The sequence below is a fragment of the Saccopteryx leptura genome, chromosome 13 (genome assembly GCF_036850995.1).
Source record: "Saccopteryx leptura isolate mSacLep1 chromosome 13, mSacLep1_pri_phased_curated, whole genome shotgun sequence".
Classification (NCBI taxonomy): domain Eukaryota; kingdom Metazoa; phylum Chordata; class Mammalia; order Chiroptera; family Emballonuridae; genus Saccopteryx; species Saccopteryx leptura.
In genome coordinates, this window is record NC_089515.1 from 23,842,363 (window position 1) to 23,864,601 (window position 22,239).

At 54.3% G+C, this 22,239-nt stretch overlaps 1 protein-coding gene across 5 annotated transcripts in view; it reads left to right on the forward strand.

The window, feature by feature from the left end:
* The window catches only part of SH3PXD2A (SH3 and PX domains 2A), a 241,501-nt gene extending 223,785 nt beyond the window's left edge, over window positions 1-17,716 (forward strand). For all 5 annotated transcript variants that reach the window (XM_066354520.1, XM_066354521.1, XM_066354525.1 and 2 more), the window contains 5 exons: window positions 1,734-1,851; window positions 5,376-5,713; window positions 7,454-7,503; window positions 10,706-10,825; window positions 12,717-17,716. In XM_066354520.1, coding sequence (XP_066210617.1) covers window positions 1,734-1,851; window positions 5,376-5,713; window positions 7,454-7,503; window positions 10,706-10,825; window positions 12,717-14,681 — 2,591 coding nt within the window. In that variant the 3' untranslated portion in view covers window positions 14,682-17,716. The remainder of the gene's footprint in view (window positions 1-1,733; window positions 1,852-5,375; window positions 5,714-7,453; window positions 7,504-10,705; window positions 10,826-12,716) is intronic.
* The last annotated feature ends 4,523 nt before the right edge of the window (window positions 17,717-22,239 follow it).

The following is a 22,239-nucleotide window of genomic DNA, read 5'->3' on the forward strand; positions in this document are numbered from 1 at the left end:
GAGAGAGGCTTGCAGTGCAGGAGACTCTCCTTGGTCGTCACCCACCTTTTCCTTCCGGCAGCCTGTCGGAGTTGGCTGGGTCAGCTCTGCCCTCACAGCCTGGCAGGGCCGCTGCCTCCATCCCAAAGGGAGCTGCTATCTCCACCCAGGACAGGGCCGCAGACAGGACCCGATAATCCTGGGAAGAATGAACAGATGGCCCTCCCATCCCAGGGGGGTGGGGTGGCAGCTGTCCCCTCCTCCCCCACTGCTGCCAGAGGCTCTGGCAGGCTGCCCACCGAGGTCCAGCTGAGGAGTCCGGGAGGGGGGGGCAGGCGTCTTAGGGACCAGGGTCCTGTGCCAGCGTCCTGCTATTCTGAGCTCGCTGAAGGCCTCCCAACCCAACGCCCCTGCTCGGCCCTGCCTGCCCCTTCCTCCCCGCACTCCACAGTCCATGTGGAGTTCCTGCTGTGCCCCGGGCACTGTCCCAGCCCCAGGGGCACCCACAAGGTAGGAAACACATGGGTTCAGGGGGTCTCCTTCGGTGGGCGTGGTCAGATGGCCAGTTCTTCCCTCCTGTGCTCTGCACCTTCTCCCAGAGGGTGAGGATGGGGATATGTACTTCCTCCTGAGACCTAAACAGTCCTGGGAGGCTCTCCATGTAGGAGGCAGGGTTTCTGGGGCCGGCCAGCTGTGGTCGAATTGTCAAGGGCTTCCTGGAGACAGGCAGAGCTGACCTAGTCGGCACAGAAGGATCAGCTCCCTGGAAGCCTGAGCAAGGAACCGCATGGAGGCTGCAGGGCCCCCTGCCAGGAGAGAGGCGCAGGAGCCAGGGAAGATGCATGTGGCCCAGGCCCCGAGGCCTGCCCCTCCCCCCCTGAGCTTTTCCTGAACTCCCACAAGATCCCTCTTTCCCAGAGCCTGGGGAACCTCGAGCAAGGCCCACAGTCAGCGAGACCCCAGCCGGCAGCCCCCCGAGGGGCTCTGCTGTGCCACGTGGTCAATGCCATGCTGTCCCCCAGGTGATATGTAGGCACGCAGGCTCACTCAGGACACCTGGAGGCCCTGCCTGATTGTGCTGCCCTCGGCATCGCCTCTTCTCGTCTGGCCATTGGACCCTTGTCTTAACAAGACACACATAACCTCTCCATTGAATGCATGCTCCCCAGAATCCTCTTGGGGAAATGACACGATCAGGGGATCAGATTGGTAGTCAGATAAGGCTTCGCCAAGCACAGGCCTGTGGAGCGTTCCGAAGATCAGACAGGAAGGATCTGAGGGGTTGAGGTGGAGAGGGCTGGGTGAGCATGTCCGGGACAGAGACGGAAGTGTGGCACGTTTAGGGCAGGGGGAGGCATGTCATGGGGCCTCAAGGCATTCAGGGGACGCCCAGGGTCAGTTTCACATTTCCTGACACGGGCCCTATGAGGGGCAGGGAGCTTCTGGGGCCCTAAGGACCCCTGGCCCCGGCAGCCTGGCTCCTCTTACTGGGCTGGGAGCCTGGGAGAGTCTCTGTGTTGCCCAGGGTTTTGCCAGACCACTGAGGCCCTGGCTGGCTTTGACACATACCAGGAGCCACAGTGAAGCCTGGTTCCTTCTCTTTCCTTCCCTGGAAAAGCCAGAGGCCAACCCACTGCACCTCGGCAACCAGCTAAGCAAGGCCGGGCAGGGGGCTGGGAGGGGGGAGACAGGAAGGAGGAGCCCCTTCTCAACCTCAAGTAATTGTGCTTTCTTGCTCTGCCTGACACCCACAGAGGAGAAGTATGTCACTGTGCAGCCTTACACCAGCCAAAGCAAGGACGAGATTGGCTTTGAGAAGGGCGTCACCGTGGAGGTGATCAGGAAGAATTTGGAGGGCTGGTGGTACATCAGGTAGGAGCCCCAGCAGAGGAGCGAGATGGCCTGGGCAGCAGAGCAGGTAGACGCTGCAGAGTGGCCAGGACCGCGGATGGCAAGCAGATACCGACAGCAGCTTTGCGCCCACAGCCCGGGCCTGGCTGCGCTGTCTGCACAGCTGAAGGGCTCGAACAGAGAGTCCTCATCCTGCAGAATCTCTCCTGGGACACGTACAGCGGAGGAGCTGGAGCTGTCACCAGCCAGCAGGGCGCAGGGGCCCCCGCTCAGCTCATGGGCAGTGAGGCAGTCCCTTCCCCTGCGGCTGCCAGGAGGGTCCAGCACATCTAAATTGGGTTTTCTGTGTCCGGCCTTGGCTGCCTGGTGTGCTCAGCAGCCCAGGCCGCCTGGAGCACGGGCGTCCACGGGCCTTGCTGAGGTCTCGGCAGGCCGCCCCCGCTGCCCACGCCCCAGTGCTCTGGCTCTGTCCGGCTGCCCCACTGCAGGGCTGGCTCCCAGGGCTGTGAGAGCTGAGGCAGCAGGGAGGCCTCTTCCTTCTGCCCCTCCCTCTTCCCGGGTCTGTCCCATGGGCTTCCCAGCTGAGAAAACTGGGGAGTGTGGGGAGCAGAGTGGGGAGCTTTCCTGATGGTCCTGGGAATGAGCACGCGCTCTTCCCCCACCAGGCCCTGCCTCTCCAGTCCCTTCTGCCTGGGTGCTGCATGGCCAGTGTCGGCCTCGGGGACGCTTGCTCTCAGGAAATGTATTGGTTGGTTCCTTTGGGACCCACTCAGCTGTGATCATTTTGCCCAGTTTCTCTTGTCCCTGTCCAGAGCTAGGCTGGCTGAGGTAGTCCCACACCTGTGGGTTCTGGGGACCACCGCGCCAGCCCACCACACCTGGGGACCCTAGGTCCACTGTGGGCAGATTGCATGTTCCAGGCTGTCTCCCCCGGTGGGGACAAGATTGGCCAAGGTGATGAAAGCACACAGAGGGTGGTTGCTCAGACCACGGCCGACCAGCCAACGCCGATGCTGTTGAGACTGGTCTGTGCTGATGGGTGGGATGAAGGTCACTGGCCTCACGGGATTGACACTTAGCGTGGCCTGGCAGGACCTAACATAGCTGCCCTGACCTTGTGTTACGCCAGTCAGGAGGGCTAAGGTGTCCCTTCCTGCCCTGTTAGGTGGGCCGGGACCGTGTGCCTGGACATGTGTTGCCAAAGCCACTGCCCCTGGACTGGCGTGTTCTCTCTGCCGTGGAAACTAGAGCCAGCCCCGAATCCAGCCACCACGTGTCTGGCACAGGAAGGCCAGCAAGCATTCTTGCAGGCTAGATACCTAACCCCTTGCCTGGAGGTTATTTACAAAGCTGCTGGCTTTTCGTTTGGTTTTTTAAGTTTTATAAAATAACCAATAAAGCCACTTTGTGCTGCTGCTTCCAGTCAACTCTTGTCCCCATGGTCTGGCCCTTTAGCCAGCGGGAGCTTCAACTGAGAAAACCCTGCTGAAAAGGTTCCACCTTAAGAAGATTGCCAGACACCCCCTTAAATATGCCATTTCCCAACATTCCAGGCTCTGTGTTGATCCTCATTTCCTGTCTTTCTTCTCCACCCCCAGCCTCTCCCCCCCCCTCCCCCCACCTCCCTCTCTCTCCATCTCTCCTTTTCCAGTTTGCTTCCCTCTGGAGTCATTCCATGCTCCAGAGCTGGAAAGCAGATGTGAGCAGAGTTGGACCCAGACCCATACACAGCTGCTCCTGGTTCCCTTGCCTCTTTCGCCTGGAATCTAATTTTATCCATGTAACGCCGGAGGAGCACACGGGGTTCAAAATGGGAAGCAAGCTGGCTGGACCATCCCTCCCGCGAGACCCTGCTCTCCATCTCTCCACCGCGTTTTCATAGAAAAGCCCCTGTAGCGGTCAGCTGTTTCCTTTTCATCTTTTCTCTTGAGATACAGGAGCACCAGCTTCTGAACCAGAGGCTGCCACCAGCTAGCTGGGTGACCCTCCGCTACTTGCTCTGCTTTTCTGAGCCTCGGTTGTTGTCTCGTATGTGAGATTAGGCATCTCAACTAGTTGCTTCCATCCACCCCTGAAATTCTGTGCTTCTGTCTGTCAGCAACCTGAGTTCCATCCATTTGTTCACCGATGTCTGCCTTCCAGGCCCTAAACGGGCCAGATGGGCGAGCTTGGGTCAGCCTGGCTCCTGTGACGTGCACACAAGAAGCCACCCCTACATGAGCTTTCCAGTCAAGCTCAAGACACATTGATAGAAGCTTAAACTTTCACATTCTTTTTTCCCACCTAATGTGTGCCCAAGAATAAGGTCAGATGGGGAGGCAGGGCAGGGGGGATTGTCTGACATCTGGCATGGAGGAGCCATTCCAAAGAGCCAGATGTGTCCCAGGAAGTACACAAGGATATTACAACCCAGACTTGGGGACATTGACAGCGACTGGACCAGGAAGTAAGCCCTCAGTGGGTTTGGGCAGAAGCTCAACACCGTGGGGGGAAAAAGGGAAAAACTTGTTTTCAGAAGCCATCAAATCCCCTAAAATTAAGTCAGCCCTGTCATTTGCCTTTTCTCTTGTTTATGGGTTTTTGGTTTTGTTTCCTTTTGTTTTTGTTTTGCCATACCAAAGATTTTAATTGTACCCAGTCATGTGCTTTGGTATTTTCATTTATGGTTTCAGCTCTTGGGATCCCATTTAGAAAGGTTTCTTCAACCCCTCGAGGTTAGGCAAGTATTCACAAGTTGCATTTTTTATTTTGTTATACAGTGTGAGGCCAGGGTCTCATTTGTTTTTTCCTAACTGGGTAATCACTCATCTCCAAATCATTCACTGAATAATCCATCCTTACCCCACTGATTTGAAATGTCCACTGGGCCATTTGTGAACTTGTTCTGTGAACTGGATCCATCTGCTGTGTCTGCACAGGACCGATACTTTTCCCCACTCAGTCACTCTTCTTGAGCGCCATCTTCCTGTTGGTCTCAATGTGTTCCTACTGCTGGGTAAATGTTTGCAGTTACTCTATCCCTGTATTTCGCCAAAGAGAGAAAAAAAATTGAGCTCCAGTGTAGAGACTTGTCCAAGGTACTGTAGACTGGGACCCAGCTATCCTAACTCACCTGGGCTACTCTCCACCTCTCTGATGCTACTTCCCTTTCCAATAGGACGTTCGACTCGAGACACCCCCTCATTTCTTATCTCTGGAATTACCCACTACTTTCTGCAAGGTGGCAGGCTGTTACAAAGTCTGCCTTTGGGGCAACCCAAAATGTAAGGACTCTTTCAACCGGAAGGTCCCTCATTTGCCTGACTTTGCAGAGTACGAGAGCTCACAGAGGCACTGGGCGAAGAGAGGAGAGAGAAAGAAAGGGTGTCCTAGGTGTCTTTTCCACCTGCCCTCAGTCCCTCTCCAGAGCAGCAGGGTTGTCGTGTCTGCTGAACGCGGTAGGAAAGTCTCAGCTGGGCAGAGCCAGACGGAGCCTGGGCCAGGCAGTGGGGCCTGAGGTCAGGACTCCGTGCTCTAGTGACCCGTGTGCCATTCCTCCCCCACAGATACCTGGGCAAGGAAGGCTGGGCGCCAGCATCCTACCTGAAGAAAGCCAAGGATGACCTGCCGGCCCGGAAGAAGAACCTGGCGGGCCCAGTGGAGATCATTGGGAACATCATGGAGATCAGCAACCTGCTGAACAAGAAGGCGTCGGGGGACAAAGAGACTCCACCAGCCGAAGGCGAGGGCCCAGAGGCCCCCGTTGCCAAGAAGGAGATCAGCCTGCCCATCCTCTGCAACGCCTCCAATGGCAGCGCCCTGGGGGTCCCCGAGAGGACCGTCTCCAAGCTGGCCCAGGGCTCCCCGGCCGTGGCCAGGATCGCCCCTCAGAGGGCCCAGATCAGTAAGAGCCACGCCCAGCCCCCGGTCCTTGCTGCGAAGCTATTTATAGAGTAGGCATGGGGTGCATCTCATTTTCTTCCTGGGATGTAGACTGGCCCCTGACCCCAGCCTCACTCTGTCAACTTGTGCTAATTGCAGGAGCAGACAAGGCAGTTCCTCCCAGCTCCTCCACTGAAGATACATGGCAGGAGTGTGTAAGCCGCTAGCACTCCCTCTAGTGGAGAGCCAGGACCGCTCACTTGGTAGACAGCTGTTGTCCCCCAGGCTGGGATAGGCGCAAGGCCACTTTGCCAATAGAGGAACAGAGGAACATCTTTCTGGGCCTTTCCCCTTGCTTCCTGATGGCCTTCCACCAGTGACTAGAATCCTGAGACACGGCTGGGGTGGCTTTACCTCTCTGAACAAGCATAGGCTTAAGGGGAGTTCTTCAGGACTCTCCTTCATTCTTACAGGAGAAACCTGGCTCTCGGGCATCCACCGAATCTCTCTGCATCCCTGGCTCACAGCGCCTTCGGCTGGGGGTTCCACTGTGCTCTGTTAGGAGAGGCAAGCTTTGTTTGTGTCCAGCCAGCCTTAGCATCAAGAGGAAAGCTGTTTTTTATTCTGACCTTGGTTAAGTGAGCTCTGTGCCTGAAAATCTATATATAAGGTCTACCGGAAAGTTCTGTCTGTTTCTATCACAAGTTTCAACACGTAAGCACATGTTTATTTGGTGCATGTGTGCCTGTTTTTTTTTATTCATTTTAGAGAGGAGAGAGACAGGGAGAGAGAGAGGAGAGAGAGACAGAGAAGGTGGGGAGGAGCTGGAAGCATCAACTCCCATATGTGCCTTGACCGGGCAAACCCAGGGTTTCCAACCAGCGACCTCAGCATTTCCAGGTCGACGCTTTATCCACTGCGCCACCACAGGTCAGACCTGTGCCTCCCTATTTTTATCACTTAATGTATACATACTGACGTAGCAAATTAACTAAAACAAAGTTGATTCACGTTAGTCTTATGTGTGAAGCAATAGTGTACCCATGGCTACTGATAAAGTTCATTTACGCCACTGTAATTTTTACAAATTTCAACAAGGAAGAAATGCTACAGAAGCACGTCTGTCACATCTACCATATTCCCCGGACTTAGCACCCTCCGACTATCACTTGTTTTTGTCCTTACAAAATTTTTTGAAGGGCAAAAAATTCAAAAATGAAGAAGATATCAAACAAGCACTGGTTCAATTTTTCGCATCAAAAGATAAAAACATTTTTCAAAAATGGGATATACAAATTGCCCTCACGTTGGCAAGAAATCATTAATAATAATGGCAATTATATTATTTAATAAAGTTTATTGACGGTAAGAAAAATTTGTATTTTGTTTTATTCCAAAAACGGACAGAACTTTCCGGTAGACCTTATAATTTGATAAAACTATATACCCATTCTCCAAAAAAATGGCTCCTCTCTGTCTATACATTTTGCAATATGCACATCACTTCAGAGTGTCCATAGACACACACACACACACACACACACACACACACACACGCCGCCAAAGCACAGCCATAGAAGCTTAGAGGTCTGTGGTTTACCGACAGCAGTGCCTGTTTGATGGAGAGCAGGGGTCCTTCATGGGTTTGGGACAAAAGCAGGAACTTCCCAGGATCTGGAGGCAGGCACACCCACGGAAGGCAGGTGCAGGCCATGTTCTCCAGCGTCTGGCTGGCATTTTAAAGCCATGTTTCTTCTTCTAGGCTCCCCGAACCTGAGGACAAGGCCTCCGCCTCGCAGAGAATCCAGCCTGGTATGTGTGCATATCTCTTCTCCCTATTTTGTTCCTTTTCTGGGGATGCCCCGCTTAAAACTGGCTGTCTCCCTGCAGAGCCTGTTGGTCCAGAGGTTTCCCAGGGCCCCGCTGGGGCTTCCAGCTCTGTGGGGCTGGAGGCAGAGAGGGAAGTCTGCAGATCCCAACCTTTTGGGGGTCAGGGGGATAGCTAGACAGTTTATAATCAAAAACACTGTGCAACCCAAAGCTAAATAAACCCATCCCAGCCACTGCACTGGCAGACATAAACATTTAGACTGGCCGGCAAGAAGTGTCCAGCCAGGGCATTGCCACAGGCTGGAAACGCAGCTGCTGTCCATGTGAGCCTGGACACCTTTCAGCTTTGTCTTCCTTGCTTGGGGAATGCCCGGTGGACATGGTGGATGCCCGAGCCAGGAGGGCAGAGGGCAGACCTGAGAGCATCCTCCAGGAGTGGGTCGATGGCCAAGACTGGCTTGTGCTGCAGCTTCATGCTGCTCAGTGCCACTGGGGTGCTGGGCTCCTGTGGGTGGGGCCACCTGGGTTCCAGACCGTTGGAGGCAGAGGTGCACTCAGGGTGCTGGGCTTGGGCCAGCAGTGATCTGGTGGCAGTCCCGGAGCCCCAAAGCAGAGAGCTGTTACCAGGGGCAGTGGATCCCCTGGAGAGAATGGGGCTCTGAGTCTGCCAGGCATGGGTTCACATTTCACCCTGACACTTAGTATCACTTCCCCCAGGCAACCTGCGTACCCTCCACAAGCCTCAGTTTCCTCATCTGTGAGATGGGACAGTACTAGCCGTCCCTAGGGCTGTTGTAGGGATGAAATGAGATGATGTATGTTGCAGGCAGGCCATCAGGTTTCCATTTTCTGTGTCAGCTGGGACTGTTGGAGGGATTACCTGTAACACCGTGTGGAAACGGATTTCTGAAGTCACATCTGGGCTAACAGCAAGGGTTACTGTGATTAGTGATGTCTGCCCAGAGGGGGATAGCAGCTCCTGGAAACACGGGCCTTTAGTATTCAGGCTGATTGAAGGTTTGGCTCCTGGGAATGAGACCATCCCTGCCATGGCCACCAGCCCCAATGGGGTTTCTGTCTCCTTTTCCCCTTGTGTTCTGCACAGCTAAGTAGCAAGTTCTTTCCTGCCATTCCTCTCAGCCCCAGCTAATTATTTTCAGGCAGACTTGATTTTGGCGAGACTGGGGTAATTCCTTCCACACTTACCGAACACAGGGCTTGCTGAGGCAGGGCTGTTTCCAGCTAGGCCCGGCTGAATCCCACTTGGCCAGGGGTCCGGGCTGGGCTGAGGCCTGGGCCACATTTGCTCACGTGCACGGCTGCAGGGCCAGCCACCAGGGTAGGGAATGCTGACTGAATCATACCCGGTCCCACAACCCAGCTTCCTCCCACCCTTCATGCACTGTGTGACCCCAGACAGCTGAGCCGAGAGGGTAAGGATGTGGAAGGTACAGAGGCTGAGATGTTGTCTCAGGAGGAGTGTTCAGTTTGGCTTTTATTCATGGAGCTCTTCTGTGGCCCTGGCTGGTCCAGAATATATTATCTCAGTAATCCTCTTGTGGCCCTGCTTTAATTCCATTGTATAGATGAGGAAACTGAGGCTCCAGAGAGGTCAAGCCCAAGGCCGTGCAACTGGTGAATTGTTGAGCTGGGTGTGGAGCCCATATGAGCCCAGCTGCAAGGCAGAGAGGTCTCTCTTTCAAGGTCTTGTTACATCACAGCTGCTTCCCCTCCCTAGTCTCCCCCGCTTTGTATGACCCCAGGACATACTGGGTGTAATAGGGAGGCACGAAGTCCCTTTTGGCCACTCCTTAAGGGAGTCCATGTGAGCCTGGACACCTTTCAGCTTTGTCTTCCTTGCTTGGGGAATGCCCGGTGGACATGGTGGATGCCAGAGCCAGGAGGGCAGAGGGCAGACCTGAGAGCATCCTCCAGGAGTGGGTCGATGGCCAAGACTGGCTTGTGCTGAAGCTTCATGCTGCTCAGTGCCGCTGGGGTGCCGGGCTCCTGTGGGTGGGGCCACCTGGGTTCCAGACCGTTGGAGGCAGAGGTGCACTCATCCTTCTGGTCATCCTTCTGGTCATCCTTCTGGTCATCCTTCTGGTTCACTGTTGGATGCCCAGTGCCTTAGACCAGCGTCTGACACCCAATAAGCACACAGCAAACATTTGTAAAATAAATGAACGACGCTCACAAGGCACAGGCCGTGGCCAAATTCTAAGTGTCCTTGAATGTTGTGCTTTGGTCTTGATGTGCCAGCATCTTAAAACCATTAGGTCACCCACTGTGTTCCGCTGCCCACAGAGCAGAGGCCCTGGGTTCTAGTCGGTGCTCAGCTGGCATTTGGCAGCATTGTGATGTCCAACCAGGGGTTCTTCTCAGCCAGCCCCATGCCCCTCCCACTAGACCCCGCCCCAGAGACGGCTGTGCCCCCTAGCCCTGCCCCTGCAGCCAGGTGTCACTCTGGCAGCCATCTCCCTGAGACTTCAGGACAGTGACAGTCCTCTCCCACAAGGCAGTGTGCACAGACTTTGTTACAATGATTTCTGTTTTTTATTTTTATTTTGGGACCTCGCTGAAGAGGCATCAGAAAACGAGCTCCAGAAATGGAAGGGTGTAAATTACTGTTACTAAACAGTCATTCTGAAGGCTCAGACAAGTCTCAAGTGAATCCTAGGTATTAGAAATCCTTGTCAGGCCTGACCAGGCGGTGGCGCAGTGGATAGAGTGTTGGACTGGGATGCGGAGGGCCCAGGTTCAAGACCCCGAGGTCGCCAGCTTGAGCGTGGGCTCATCTGGCTTGAGCCAAAAAAAAAAAAAGCTCACCAGCTTGGACCCAAGGTCGCTGGCTCAAGCAAGGGGTTACTCGGTCTGCTGAAGGCCGGCGGTCAAGGCACATATGAGAAAGCAATCAATGTACAACTAAGGTGTCGCAATGAAAAACTAATGATTGATGCTTCTCATCTCTCTCCATTCCTGTCTGTCTATCCCTCTCTCTGACTCTCTGTCTCTATAAAAAAAAAAAAAAAAAGAAAAAAAAAAAGAAATCCTTGTCAGGAGAGTGACTCAGGTGATAGATCTGTCCTCAGGTCAGCTGCGGTCCGGCTGGTGGAAGTGCCACACTCAACTACCATGACTATTCTGATCAGGTGGGTTTTGCTCACTGAGTGCTTCTCTACCTTAGGGGTTCCAGCTGCCAAAGCCACCGGAGCCCCCTTCTGTTGAGGTGGAGTACTACACCATTGCCGAATTCCAGTCATGCATTTCTGATGGTATCAGCTTCCGAGGTGGACAGAAGGCAGAGGTGAGCCTTGGGCTATGAGGCTGAGGGTTTTAACTCACACCAAAGACCTGCTGCGTCTCCCTTTTACGTCTGGCTGGCACTGTTCCTTAAGGGCAACAGGAATGGTGCAGAAACAAGACCCACAAAGCTAGTAAGTGTCATTGTGAGGACTAGAACCCAGGATTCGTGTCTGCCCAGTGCTCCCGGTGTGTCCCTCACGGCAGCAGTTCCCACGGTGCTTTGCAGGAGCCTCTAATGGGTCTGCCTTGAGACAAAGGGCTTCTGCGGTTGGATGAGTTTGGAGGACATTGGGCTCAACAAAATCCAACCAGTTTTGTTGTTTTAATTGCAGAACTTCTCAGAGCCTGTGACATGGAGACGTCATGGTGCGTCTCTAAGGGGGATGAGTTAGGCAGCATTGCCCAGGCCCGTTCGGCCCAGGAGCACCTGGGGGGCCAGCACAGAAGGGAGTGCGGTTGTTGGGAAGAGTGTGGTCCAGGCTGCTACAGTCAGAAACCGGGAGCCAGGTTCTGGCCGTGTCCACACCACAGACACCTCTGGTGTTCGCCTCTGCCCGCCCCGCCCCGGCCTTGACCATTTCTCTCTGCAGACTGGGGCCAGTGCACCCTGGGGTGCTCCCTCCTGGCCTGTCTCCTAGCATTTATGAAACTGCTTGGTAGCTGGTGCTGAACATGGCATTCCAAGGGACAGAGAAGATCCCTGACTCTCGTTTCTCTTGAGTGGCTTTGTGTAGTAAAGGAATTAAATCCAATTCATTCTTATAAAACTGTCAGGAGAGAAGCTGGGCAGGCTCTGCCTATTGAAGAGGTGATATCCCCAGGGGGAATGTTTTTAAATTTCCAAGAAAAGTCTGTCAGTGGTGCTCAGGTTTCCAGAAGAACCTAAAGAGCTTCCCATGTAACAGAACTGTCACACTTGGGAGCTGCCTAAGCTCGGCCTGTGGGTGTTGTGGTGGGCGGGGGCGGAGGAAGGAGAAGCAGCTTTCTGGAGTGATCCATTGCAGGGCCTGGTCTCAGGCAGAGCCCACCTTTGGCAGCCTGTGTCCTCCCTTCCTTGCCCCTCTTCCCTCCACCCATCTCCAGGACCTCTTCCTCTAGGAATGCTCCACAACCCCCAATGCTCTTCCCTTTGTGTGCCCCGGTCCAAATGAAGCCCAGCACAACCCGTGACCACACCCCTGGCCTTCAGCAATCTCAGATAGCAGTTAAGAATGAAGCTCCTTGAACTATACAGTTGGTAGTAACATGGAAATGACTGAAATCCTTCGCACAGGAAACCATTCAACCCAGGGAAACTCTGTCAGCTGGCAGGACTCCTCCAGGCAGTGAAATGCCCCTGGCAGTGGGGAGGACAGGGGGGTGCTGCGAAGCAAGGCTCTGGCCTCAGGCCGTATCTCCCAGGTCAACCCACCTCCATCTTTCCATTCTCTTCTGACTGGAGAACCTTCCTGGCCACCAAGGGAGGAACTAGTGATAGTGGAGGGCGGGACTGGTGGAATAGTTTTTTTATACACACGGGACCTTGGTGAGTGAGGTTTTTGTGGGGACTGGGAACAGTGCCTCTTCTGATGCAGTAGCTTAGGAGGAAAGAAGCAGGGGTCTGCAGAGGAGGCCAGCCCAACCGGGGTGTTGAAAGAGGTTGGAGGGGCAGGGGAGAGGGACTTGAATAGTGGGATACCCCCCTGCCCCCCGACTAGGAGATGATAGAGACCTGGGTTTGCATGCTGGCCTATCAGATACTACACTGGAGCCTGGGCCACTTACTCGGCTACAGTGTGCTTATCTGTAAATGGAGATAGTGTCTCCCAGAGCCAGAGCACAGCTCCTAGCCTGGCACGTCACAGGGTCCCTGGGACCCTCCCAGCTCACCGGCCTGTCCCCCTTTCCTCTAGGTTATTGATAAGAACTCGGGCGGCTGGTGGTACGTGCAGATCGGGGAGAAGGAGGGCTGGGCCCCCGCATCCTACATTGATAAGCGCAAGAAGCCCAACCTGAGCCGCCGCACAAGCACACTGACCCGGCCCAAGGTACCCCCACCGGCGCCCCCCAGCAAGCCCAAGGAGGCCGAAGAAGGTCCCGCCGGCACCGGTGAGAGCCAGGACTCCCCGCTGAAGCCCAGGTACGAGGAGCCCGAGTATGACATCCCTGCCTTTGGCTTTGACTCGGAGCCGGAGCTGAGCGAGGAGCCGGCGGAGGACCGAGGCTCGGGGGACAAGCGCCCCGCCCAGCCCCACAGACCCTCGCCTGCCTCCTCCCTGCAGCGGGCCCGCTTCAAGGTGGGTGGCTCCTCAGAGGACGTGGCCCTGGAAGAGGAGACCATCTATGAGAACGAGGGCTTCCGGCCGTGTGCAGAGGACGCCCTGTCGGCCAGACGCTCCTCCCGGGACAGCGACTCCCCGGGAGGCTCCCCGCTGTCCCTCGCCAGGAAAAACTCCCCCAAGTCAGGCTTCCCCAAGTCATCCTCACTCCTGAAGCTCAAGGCAGAGAAAAATGCCCAGGCGGAACTGGGGAAGAACCACTCCTCAGCCTCCTTCTCCTCATCCGTCACCATCAACACCTGCTCCTCCTCCTCCTCCTCTTCCTCCCTGTCCAAGCACAGCAGCGAGCTGAAGCCCCGCTCCGCCTCGGACGCAGGCATCCGTGGCACTCCCAAGGCTGGGGTGAAGAAGGATGCCGACCTGAAGGCCGGGCTCACATCCTGTGCTCGGGCCAAGCCGTCGGTCCGGCCCAAGCCATTCCTGAACAGAGCCGAGTCGCAGAGTCAGGAGAAGATGGACATCAGCACTTTACGGCGCCAGCTGAGACCCACCGGCCAGCTCCGGGGAGGCCTGAAGGGCTCCAAGAGTGAGGATTCAGAGCTTCCCCCTCAGACGGCCTCCGAGGGTCCCAGTGAGGGGTCCAGGAGAGGCTCAGCTGACCTTATCACCCTCCCAGCCACCACGCTCCCGTGTCCCACGAAGAAGGGACGGGAAGGGCAGGCCGCCTTCTACACGACATGTAGCGCCTACCAAAAGGTCCAGGACTCGGAGATCAGTTTCCCTGCAGGTGTGGAGGTGCAGGTGCTCGAGAAGTTGGAAAGTGGCTGGTGGTATGTGAGGTTTGGGGAGCTGGAGGGCTGGGCCCCTTCCCACTATTTGGTGCTGGGTGAGAACGAGCCACCCGACCCCTCCAGCAAAGAGCTGGATGTGGGAACTGCCAAGAGCAAGCAAAAGGAAGGCAAGTCAGACAGCCTAGAGAAGATCGAGAAGCGGGTCCAGGCGCTGAACACCGTCAACCAGAGCAAGAGGGCCACGCCTCCCATCCCCTCCAAGCCCCCCGGGGGCTTCACCAAGACTTCAGGTGCTGGGGTGGTGAAGATGAGGAATGGTGTTCGGCAGGTGGCAGTGAGGCCCCAGTCGGTATTCGTGTCTCCACCACCCAAGGACAACAACCTGTCCTGTGCCCTTCGGAGGAACGAGTCCCTCACAGCCACCGATGGCCTCCGAGGCGTCCGCCGGAACTCCTCCTTCAGTACCGCCCGCTCCGCAGCTGCAGAGGCCAAGGGCCGCCTTGCTGAACGGGCCGCCAGCCAGGGCTCAGACGCACCTCTGCTGCCCACCCAGCGCAATGGTATCCCCGTGTCCCCTGTGCGCCCCAAGCCCATCGAGAAGTCACAGTTCATCCACAACAACCTGAAAGATGTGTATGTCTCAATCGCGGACTACGAGGGGGACGAGGAGACGGCTGGCTTCCAGGAGGGTGTATCCATGGAGGTCCTGGAGAGGAACCCCAATGGCTGGTGGTACTGCCAGATCCTGGATGGGGTGAAGCCCTTCAAAGGCTGGGTGCCCTCCAACTACCTGGAGAAAAAGAACTGACGGGGGGCACGGGTCCTTCAGTCTGAGTGTGGGTGAGTGGTGAGAGGAAGACAACGGGGAGAGGGAAATGGGAGGGGTTGGGGGAGGACAACACTAAACCCTGCAGAACGAATGATTCCACAGATTCTCCCCTCCAGGCTGTTCCCCCAGCTGCAAGGGAGGGTCTGGTGGGGGCTTACACTGAGCAGGAGGCCTGGGACCAGAGGCGAGACACCAGAGCCCGTGGGTGCGTCTCGGTGACTTTGCTGATGGACTCAGTGCCATTTGGGACAGGCCATGTGGGAAACCCCAGTTGTGCCTTGGCTGTCAATCTTGAAAAGGTGTGGTTATGGGGGCCTCCCATGCCCTGCCCCAGCCTAGCCCTGGTCGGCTGCCGGCATCTTGCCAGCAGAGGTGTCCCCTGTATCGTCCCCATCTGTAATTGTGAGTTGTGCGGGGGTTTCCCAGGATTGCCACCACCCACCATGGGCAGTGTGCAGAAGACGCCTCAGGCTTTGGGGCTTGGAGGCATCTCCTGCACGCTCAGCCTGTCCTTGGCCAGGCCACTGCCAGTGTCTATTAGTTTAAGAAAAAGCAGTTCCCCAGGTGCCAGCAAGGACCACCTGTCTTAGTCATCACTAACCTTGAGAAGAGCCTGCGCTGCCCGGGGCGCCCCTGGAGGACCACCAGCCCGATTTACAGGGAGGATGGGCAATGCCAGTGGTCTCTTCAGCGTCTGCACAGACTTTATTTTGGATGTTTCTGGGTGGGCAGTTCCTTTGCATGTTTTGGGAGAAGTTTATTGATTTGGGTCTCTTCTATGTTGGGCCTTGGGTTTTGGTCTTATTTTAGGGGTTGTTTGGGGGCCTAAGGACGGTCAGCCTCACGGGGAACGGGACGGGTCGTGGGTGGGCGTTTCTGTCGCCCTCTTGTGGGGAGGTCGTGTTTGTGTTGTTTCACCTGCTTCCCCCCACGAGCCAGTCATTGCGTTTGGTTTCCACTGTGTGGACAGGACCGGAGCCTGGTGCTTGCTGGAGGGTAGGGGCTGGAGAAGTCCGGCCCCCAGAGAAGCAGGGACACGCTCTCCTGGTTTATGCCCAGGCCCAGGAGGGAGGCGGGGCTTGTTCAGAAGAGAAGGTGACTACCATTCGGTGTACGTCCGCCATCCTGGGTAGGACCGAAAGCCTTACATGTGAACTATGGAGATGTGGCTATCGCCCCCACCCTGGGTGGAGGGGAGCCCAGACCAGACTGGAGCAAACACCCCCCCCCAGTGGGTAAGCGATTCCACAGGTATCCAAGAAGATGAAGGACCCCGGTTTTCGAGGGGCAGTGCCCCGTGAAGAGAAAAGCGAGAGAACAAAGTCCCTGCCCATTTTGGGTCTTTGAATCGTTGATGTTTCAGAGGGGACCCTCCAGAAGCCGAAGTGGCTTCCCAAGGACTCACCCTTTTTTGGGAGTGGATTTCCACACGTGCCTTTGATTTCGGACAGATCGGGCTTCACGGCCACCGATTCAGCTGCCAGAACCCTGGACTAAGGGTTGGTGTTTTCCACAGAGGAGGACAGGCCCTCTCTCCACCCCTGCTTCCCACCCAGGAAGTACATGTTGCCTGACGATCAGCATGGGACCCAGTGTCTTGTGCCTTCACTACCCTGTGCCCCAGACCCCGAGGCCCTGCTTGGGGTCTCCCGCACTCCTCCCTGCCGTACACTGACGCCCGGCAGCTATAGCAAACTGCTCCTGTTCTTTGTTAAAGGGCCGTGGTGAGATTTTGTTTCCTTTTGTTTTGTTTGTGAGTTTAAAATTGAAATTAGTTATTTTCTTCTGCTGGACAGTATTAAAAATAGAGCAGGATGTTGAGTTAATCTGCTAGATTGCAGTACTAATGGTAGTGGTTTAGTTCTTCGTATTAATATTATTTGGACTTATTTGAACAATAATGATAAAGAAGTGGTTCATTATTTTTTAATTAATGCACTTTAATAAGGTGGAATGGAAAGAAACCCAGAGAGCAAAGTGCATTACTTAAAGATGCAGTATATACTTTTCTCATTTTTAAGCAGCACATATTTATTAAAAGAAAAAAAAGTAATTTATGATTATTTAAAATAAAATTTAAAAGTAGAGTGACTGTCGGGTTAAAGGACCTTCCACGTAGCTATCTTCCAGGGGGCGGGCCCCAGCGGCCTCACTCCTCAAATGTCTGCACTGAGCCAGTTCAATCAGTAACATGACAGCCAGGCCAGGAAGGAGTGCAGGACACATCTGCCAAGCACAGCATCTCAGTTGGACTGGACCCCAGTGCTCCCCAAGAGCCTGCCTTGCCCCGCCCTTCCTCACTGTCCGCACTGCCCTGTGGGGTCCTCTACCACCACCAGGGCCCACCTTCCCCCAGACCACCCCAAGGACCCTCTCTCCTTGATCCCCGGTGCTCAGAGTGATGGTCATTTAGAGTGATGTCCAAGGTCACTCCAGCCCGCCCCCTCCTGCTATTGCAGCCCCAGGACAGGAAATGACTTTCCCCAAATCACAGAGCTCAGTTCAGTGGCGGACCTCCTCACTGCAGCAGTCCTTGCACTCCTACCCAGAGTTTCTGGTGCGGTCATGTTTACATTGGGACGTCCAGCCCCAAGGATGGCTGGGAGTCACTCAGGCATCCGGGAAGAGTGGGGAGCGCTGCCCCCTGGTGACAGCATGTAGATTCGGGCAGTGAACAGGGATCACCGTGCCCCATCTTCTCACCGTACCCCTCTCCATCACCCCCTAATTCACAGCACAGCACAAACCCTGCAAACCGAAAGAGAATGTTAATACTTGAAGCAAAAAGGGTGCATGCCAGTCCCTCTTAGACACGGCCAGGGGATGCCAGGCCTTGTGTCCCTGGACTCCTAGCCCTACCCAGGGCGAGAGGGCCTTTCCCTAGAGCTACTGAGCTGCTTTGTGATGGTGGAGGGTACTGCTGGCAGCACGTGGAGGAGGGAGGGGCCTGGGGCTCTGACCCGTCTGGAGGAAAACCAGATCGGACTAAAGAAAGGAAAAAAAAAAAAAAGAAATCTCAGCAGCATCCAAACCTAGTTTTCCATTACTTGTGATTGAAAATGTGAAATGACATTGTATGGCTGTATACTGCAACTTTAATCGTAATGAGCCCTTCTGAGGTCATTATTGAGCTTTATATAATGCCCGAAGATGCAGCATTGGTGCTTTTTCTTTCCGTTCAAAGACTTTCTTTTATTACAAAGGGGGAAAAATGTCTTCATCTCTTTCCCACTTTATCCCAGCAGCCCTGGCTGGGCTTCCTGGCCCCACCATGCTTTTTCCATGGGGCCAAGGGACTGCGGGGCAGGGGGGAGCCGGAAGGGGTAGCCCTGCACAGCAGGTGTGCCATCTGCTCCTAGGTGGCAGGGCGCTGCCTTGCCAGCCCTCGGCCCCCTCCACCCCCAGCCCAGCCCCACAGCCTCTCTTTGTTCCTCTCCCACTCCCCATCTTGACGAAGGCATTATATAGAACCATTTTAATCACTGTCAGATGTTAGAGCAGCGTATTTTACTGGCATTTATCCGTCGCTTTCCTCAGCAAGGCATGTTACTACTCTTATCATCTAAGGAGAAAAGACAAGGGAATTTTGGTCAAGCATTATTTTCATATTACTAGTATTTGCAGATTAGGCGTAGAACTATTTAAGTTTAGACCTTGGTTTGGTAGTTTGTTTTGTTTTTAAGGGAAAAAAAAAAGATAAGGTAATCCCTACTTTTTCTGTTTTTGTATTTAACTAATATATTATTTCTTTAAGGTTACTCACTTCCCCTATTCCCTCCAAATACTTTGCATTCTCAATCGAAAATGAAAACAGCCTGAGAGACAGGAAACGTGCAATATTATCAAGAAGGATGCCAGGGCTTGTTTGGACAGTGGCGGGGACCCAGGGCCCAGTCCGTCGATAGAGGCGGGGCTGTTGGCAGAAGTCGGAGCTGTGGAACAGACAGGTGGCCTCGTGGGTGTTGATCTCCCCCCCTCCTCGCCTCTCCCCCTTCCCTGGCAAGGTGGCAGGGGTCCCCGCCAGAGGGCTGCCCGTTTTTCTGTTGGGTGTCACCCACCCAGAAGAAAGGGATTCAGGGAAGTAGCAGGGGCTCTTGACCTCCTGGGCCCCCAGCCCTCAGAGCAGAGCAAGGACATCCAGGAAACTGTTCCTTGTTTTCATTTCCGTTGTTTTTCAGCCAGCTGCTCAGAAAGACCTGTCCTAAAAATCACTCAGCAGCTCACTCACCCCAGTCTCCTGATGTTTGGGCCATGATCCTTTTGATGTATGACCATGTTTGATGTTTGAGTCTTCCTAAAACTATGTAACCTCAGTTCAGTTTATGGGCAGGAACCCTAAATGTAACCAAATCCTTTGGGGGGTATGTGGGTGCCCAGCCTTATGTACATCCCCGTGAGACACCAGTTTCCACAAGCCTGCAGTGTACTCTGCCCAAGCCACCCATTCATCTCAATGACTTCGGCCAAGGAGTGAGCCTGCCTTTGCGGAACTCCCCAACAGTCCCCAGGGGGTCTCGGAGAAGCATCCAGGGGGCCTCCTCAGGTCTGTGTGGACAGAACTGCCCACAACAGGTACCGAGACGGCCTCCTCCTAACTCGGCACAGGTAGATAAAGCAGCAGGATGGGAAGGCTCTGGGTCCACGCCCTCAGAGCTCTGCTCCTTGGCCCCAGGGACATGCTTGCTGGCTTGTCCCCTCCACCTCCAGTACTGTACACTTGCTGCTCCAGCCCCTCTGCTTGGTGAATTTGTATCTACGTGCCAAGTGGGACTGTGTCCCCATGTGTGGGTGTCTCTCCTTGGAGTGTATACATCTATCTCCAGTCTTTGACCATTTTGACACCGAGTTCTCTGGAAAGAGAACCATCCACATAACTAAAAATTAAGATTCCCTCACTTTTTTGAGGGCTGTGTGCTAAGTGTGTGTGTGTGTGTGTGTGTGTGTGTGTGTGTGTGTGTGTGTGTGCTGGTGTGAGTGTTGATGATTTCCCACTTGAACTAAATACAATGGGGTTAGAGAAGAAATCCCGGGCACACTGTCTCCATTGTACAGTCCTTGGCTTTGGGCAGGCCCCACGGGACTCACAGCTTGCTTCTGGCAGCAAGTGTGTGTGTTATTCACACATGTAATTCTGGCTGGAGAGTGCAATGTGTCTTTTTTATATTTTTTGTAATTATTTTATTAAGTATTTAGTTGGAAACCACACTGGCATTAACAGATCTAGCAGAAGCAGCCTAGGCCACCGTCCCGGGCTCCCAAGTGAAGGTGCGGAGACGCCGCAGGTGTGGAAGGGGTGAAGCGGCCCAGCGGGCCCCACCTGCGTGTGAGCTCTGCAGCAGGCCGGCTCTCCCCCCTGCCACGCACGTCATCACCGTGGGAATCCCCTATGATCAAGGAGCTGCCGGACCTCAGTTCTTGTGTTTCCGAGGGCCTCAGTTCTTGTCAGCAGACCTGCTCGTGCACGTCCATCAGTCTAGACTTCGGGCCTGTCGGACACTTCCTAGGAATGGTGTGGAGGGTTCCCTCTGGACCTTCCTGAGATTTTTGCCTAAATTATGAACCCTGTTGGGGACAGCCCATGTGGTTCTCATGCTCCATGATCAGAGAAGGATGGGGCCAGTGACCTATTGCCTCATTTCAGAAAAAACAGCCCCGCTGAATTTAGCTTCCATCCTGTTTTGTCCTTTGCACCTGGGTTCCTAGACAAGAAGTTGGGCACATTGGTGCTTAAAGACTGGGTAGAGGGCTCTACCTTCCAAGGCCTGATCCCGCCCTGCCTATAAGGTTGAAATTACCATGTGATCTTCCTGTTCCAATCCTATCTTATTACTCTTGAGTTTGCACTTGACCTTGACAATCAGCCCCCTCTCCCATCCCAGTCCTAGAACTTAGTGGTCTTAGAGAGTGGGTCCCTGTGCTAAAGGTCCCTCCTTTGCCCCGTAGTTACCTCCTGGCTAATGGGGCTGGACTTCAAGAGGCAAGAGAGAGAGCAAGGGAGCAAAAGGATGGATCGAGCATGTTGGAGGCGAGCTAGAGGCATGTTGGCAAAACGAGTATGTGCATGTGTGTGTCTGGGTGTCGGAGACTTCCTGTCCCTTCCCTGGGAAGGTGGCTTTCGGAAGAGGATGTCTTCTAGGAAGAAAGGGAGAAGTGTGAGAAGGCTGAGAGAGAGTTTGAAGTCCAGAATTTTGTCTTTATTAAAAAGAAGGAAGAAGTCGATTTTGAGAGTTTTCAGAAAGAAGAGAGCAGGTAAGGAGGGAATTTAGTGGTTCAACATCCAAGGGTCCAGCCAGAGCAGGTTGGAAAAGCCCCAAGATTAAGCCATAAAAGCAGCTGGCCAGAGGAAACGGCTACTTGCTGTGCCACAAGCTGGGTCCCAGCAGGTTTTTAATGAAGAGTTATTGATTGATTTAGTGAAGAGGGGAAGTCACCAGCAACAAATTTTATTTGAGTTTGGAGGCCCTGGCTCCGGGATGTTCACCCATCTCCCAGGTTCCCGGCTGGTTTTGCTCACCGCCCTTTGTCCAACACAGAGCTAGCCTCACAAGCTGCTTGAATTAGAGACTTGTGACCAAATAGGTCAAGCAGTTAGGACCCACCGTGCCCAAACTGGATACCATCAGGCTTATCTGGGAGGAGGGCAGCCTCGTTTGTTCTTCTGTCGACCCGTTATTTTACGAGTGTCCCTGATGATACCTGTGGTGGTTCAGTTTGCCGAGCCTGCCCGCTGGTGTGACTTCGAAGACAGGGTACAATGCACGCTCATCCGTGGATATGCCCTTTTGTTTCAGTGGCCTGTGATCAAGGCGCACTGCTCTTGTGTTGATTGCAGAGAAAAAAGGGTAAGCAGAGCCAACATTCTTGAATCTGCATCGTTTCTTTAACTGCAGGACACAGGATGGGACAGGGTGTCACTGCTAGTTACTGAGAGGTCCACAGGAAGGTGACTTGTGCGTGATGCGGACATGAATGGAAGTCCCTGAAGCGTGGGCTTGTAGACTGCGTGGTTGCATGTGAACTGCTGGATGTCTGGGCTCCCGAACTTCTGGGAGTTCCTCGTGGTATCCACACCCCTCCCAGCTCCCAGTGGGCTCTGTGGGGGCCAGGAGGAGGCTGTTCCCTCTATGCCCCCTCAGCTGAGAAACCGAAGAAAAGGACATTGAATTCAGTGCAGTCAATTTGAGTGCTAAAAAATTTCCAGGATCAATGATGGTGCTAAACTATCTCCATGTTTCTAATAGTTTTAATAGTGGGTTGTTGTTTTTTTTAATTCTCATCACAAAAATGCAGTGTCCTTGGGGAAGGGACCCAGCCCCTTGGCCTGCAACTTTCCAGGTGTCCTTTATCATTTTGATGGGACTCTTTGGTCTGCAGAAATACTCTGTCTTGGCATGCTTCTAGACTGTAAGATTTGGGTTGTTTTGTTTTGTATTTTGTTTATGTTTACATGCATCTTCTTGTATTTCCCTGAAAATTAAATAAAGTTTTTGGCCTTTTTAACTGAACAGAATCACTCGTTAACTCTCCCTGATGCCAG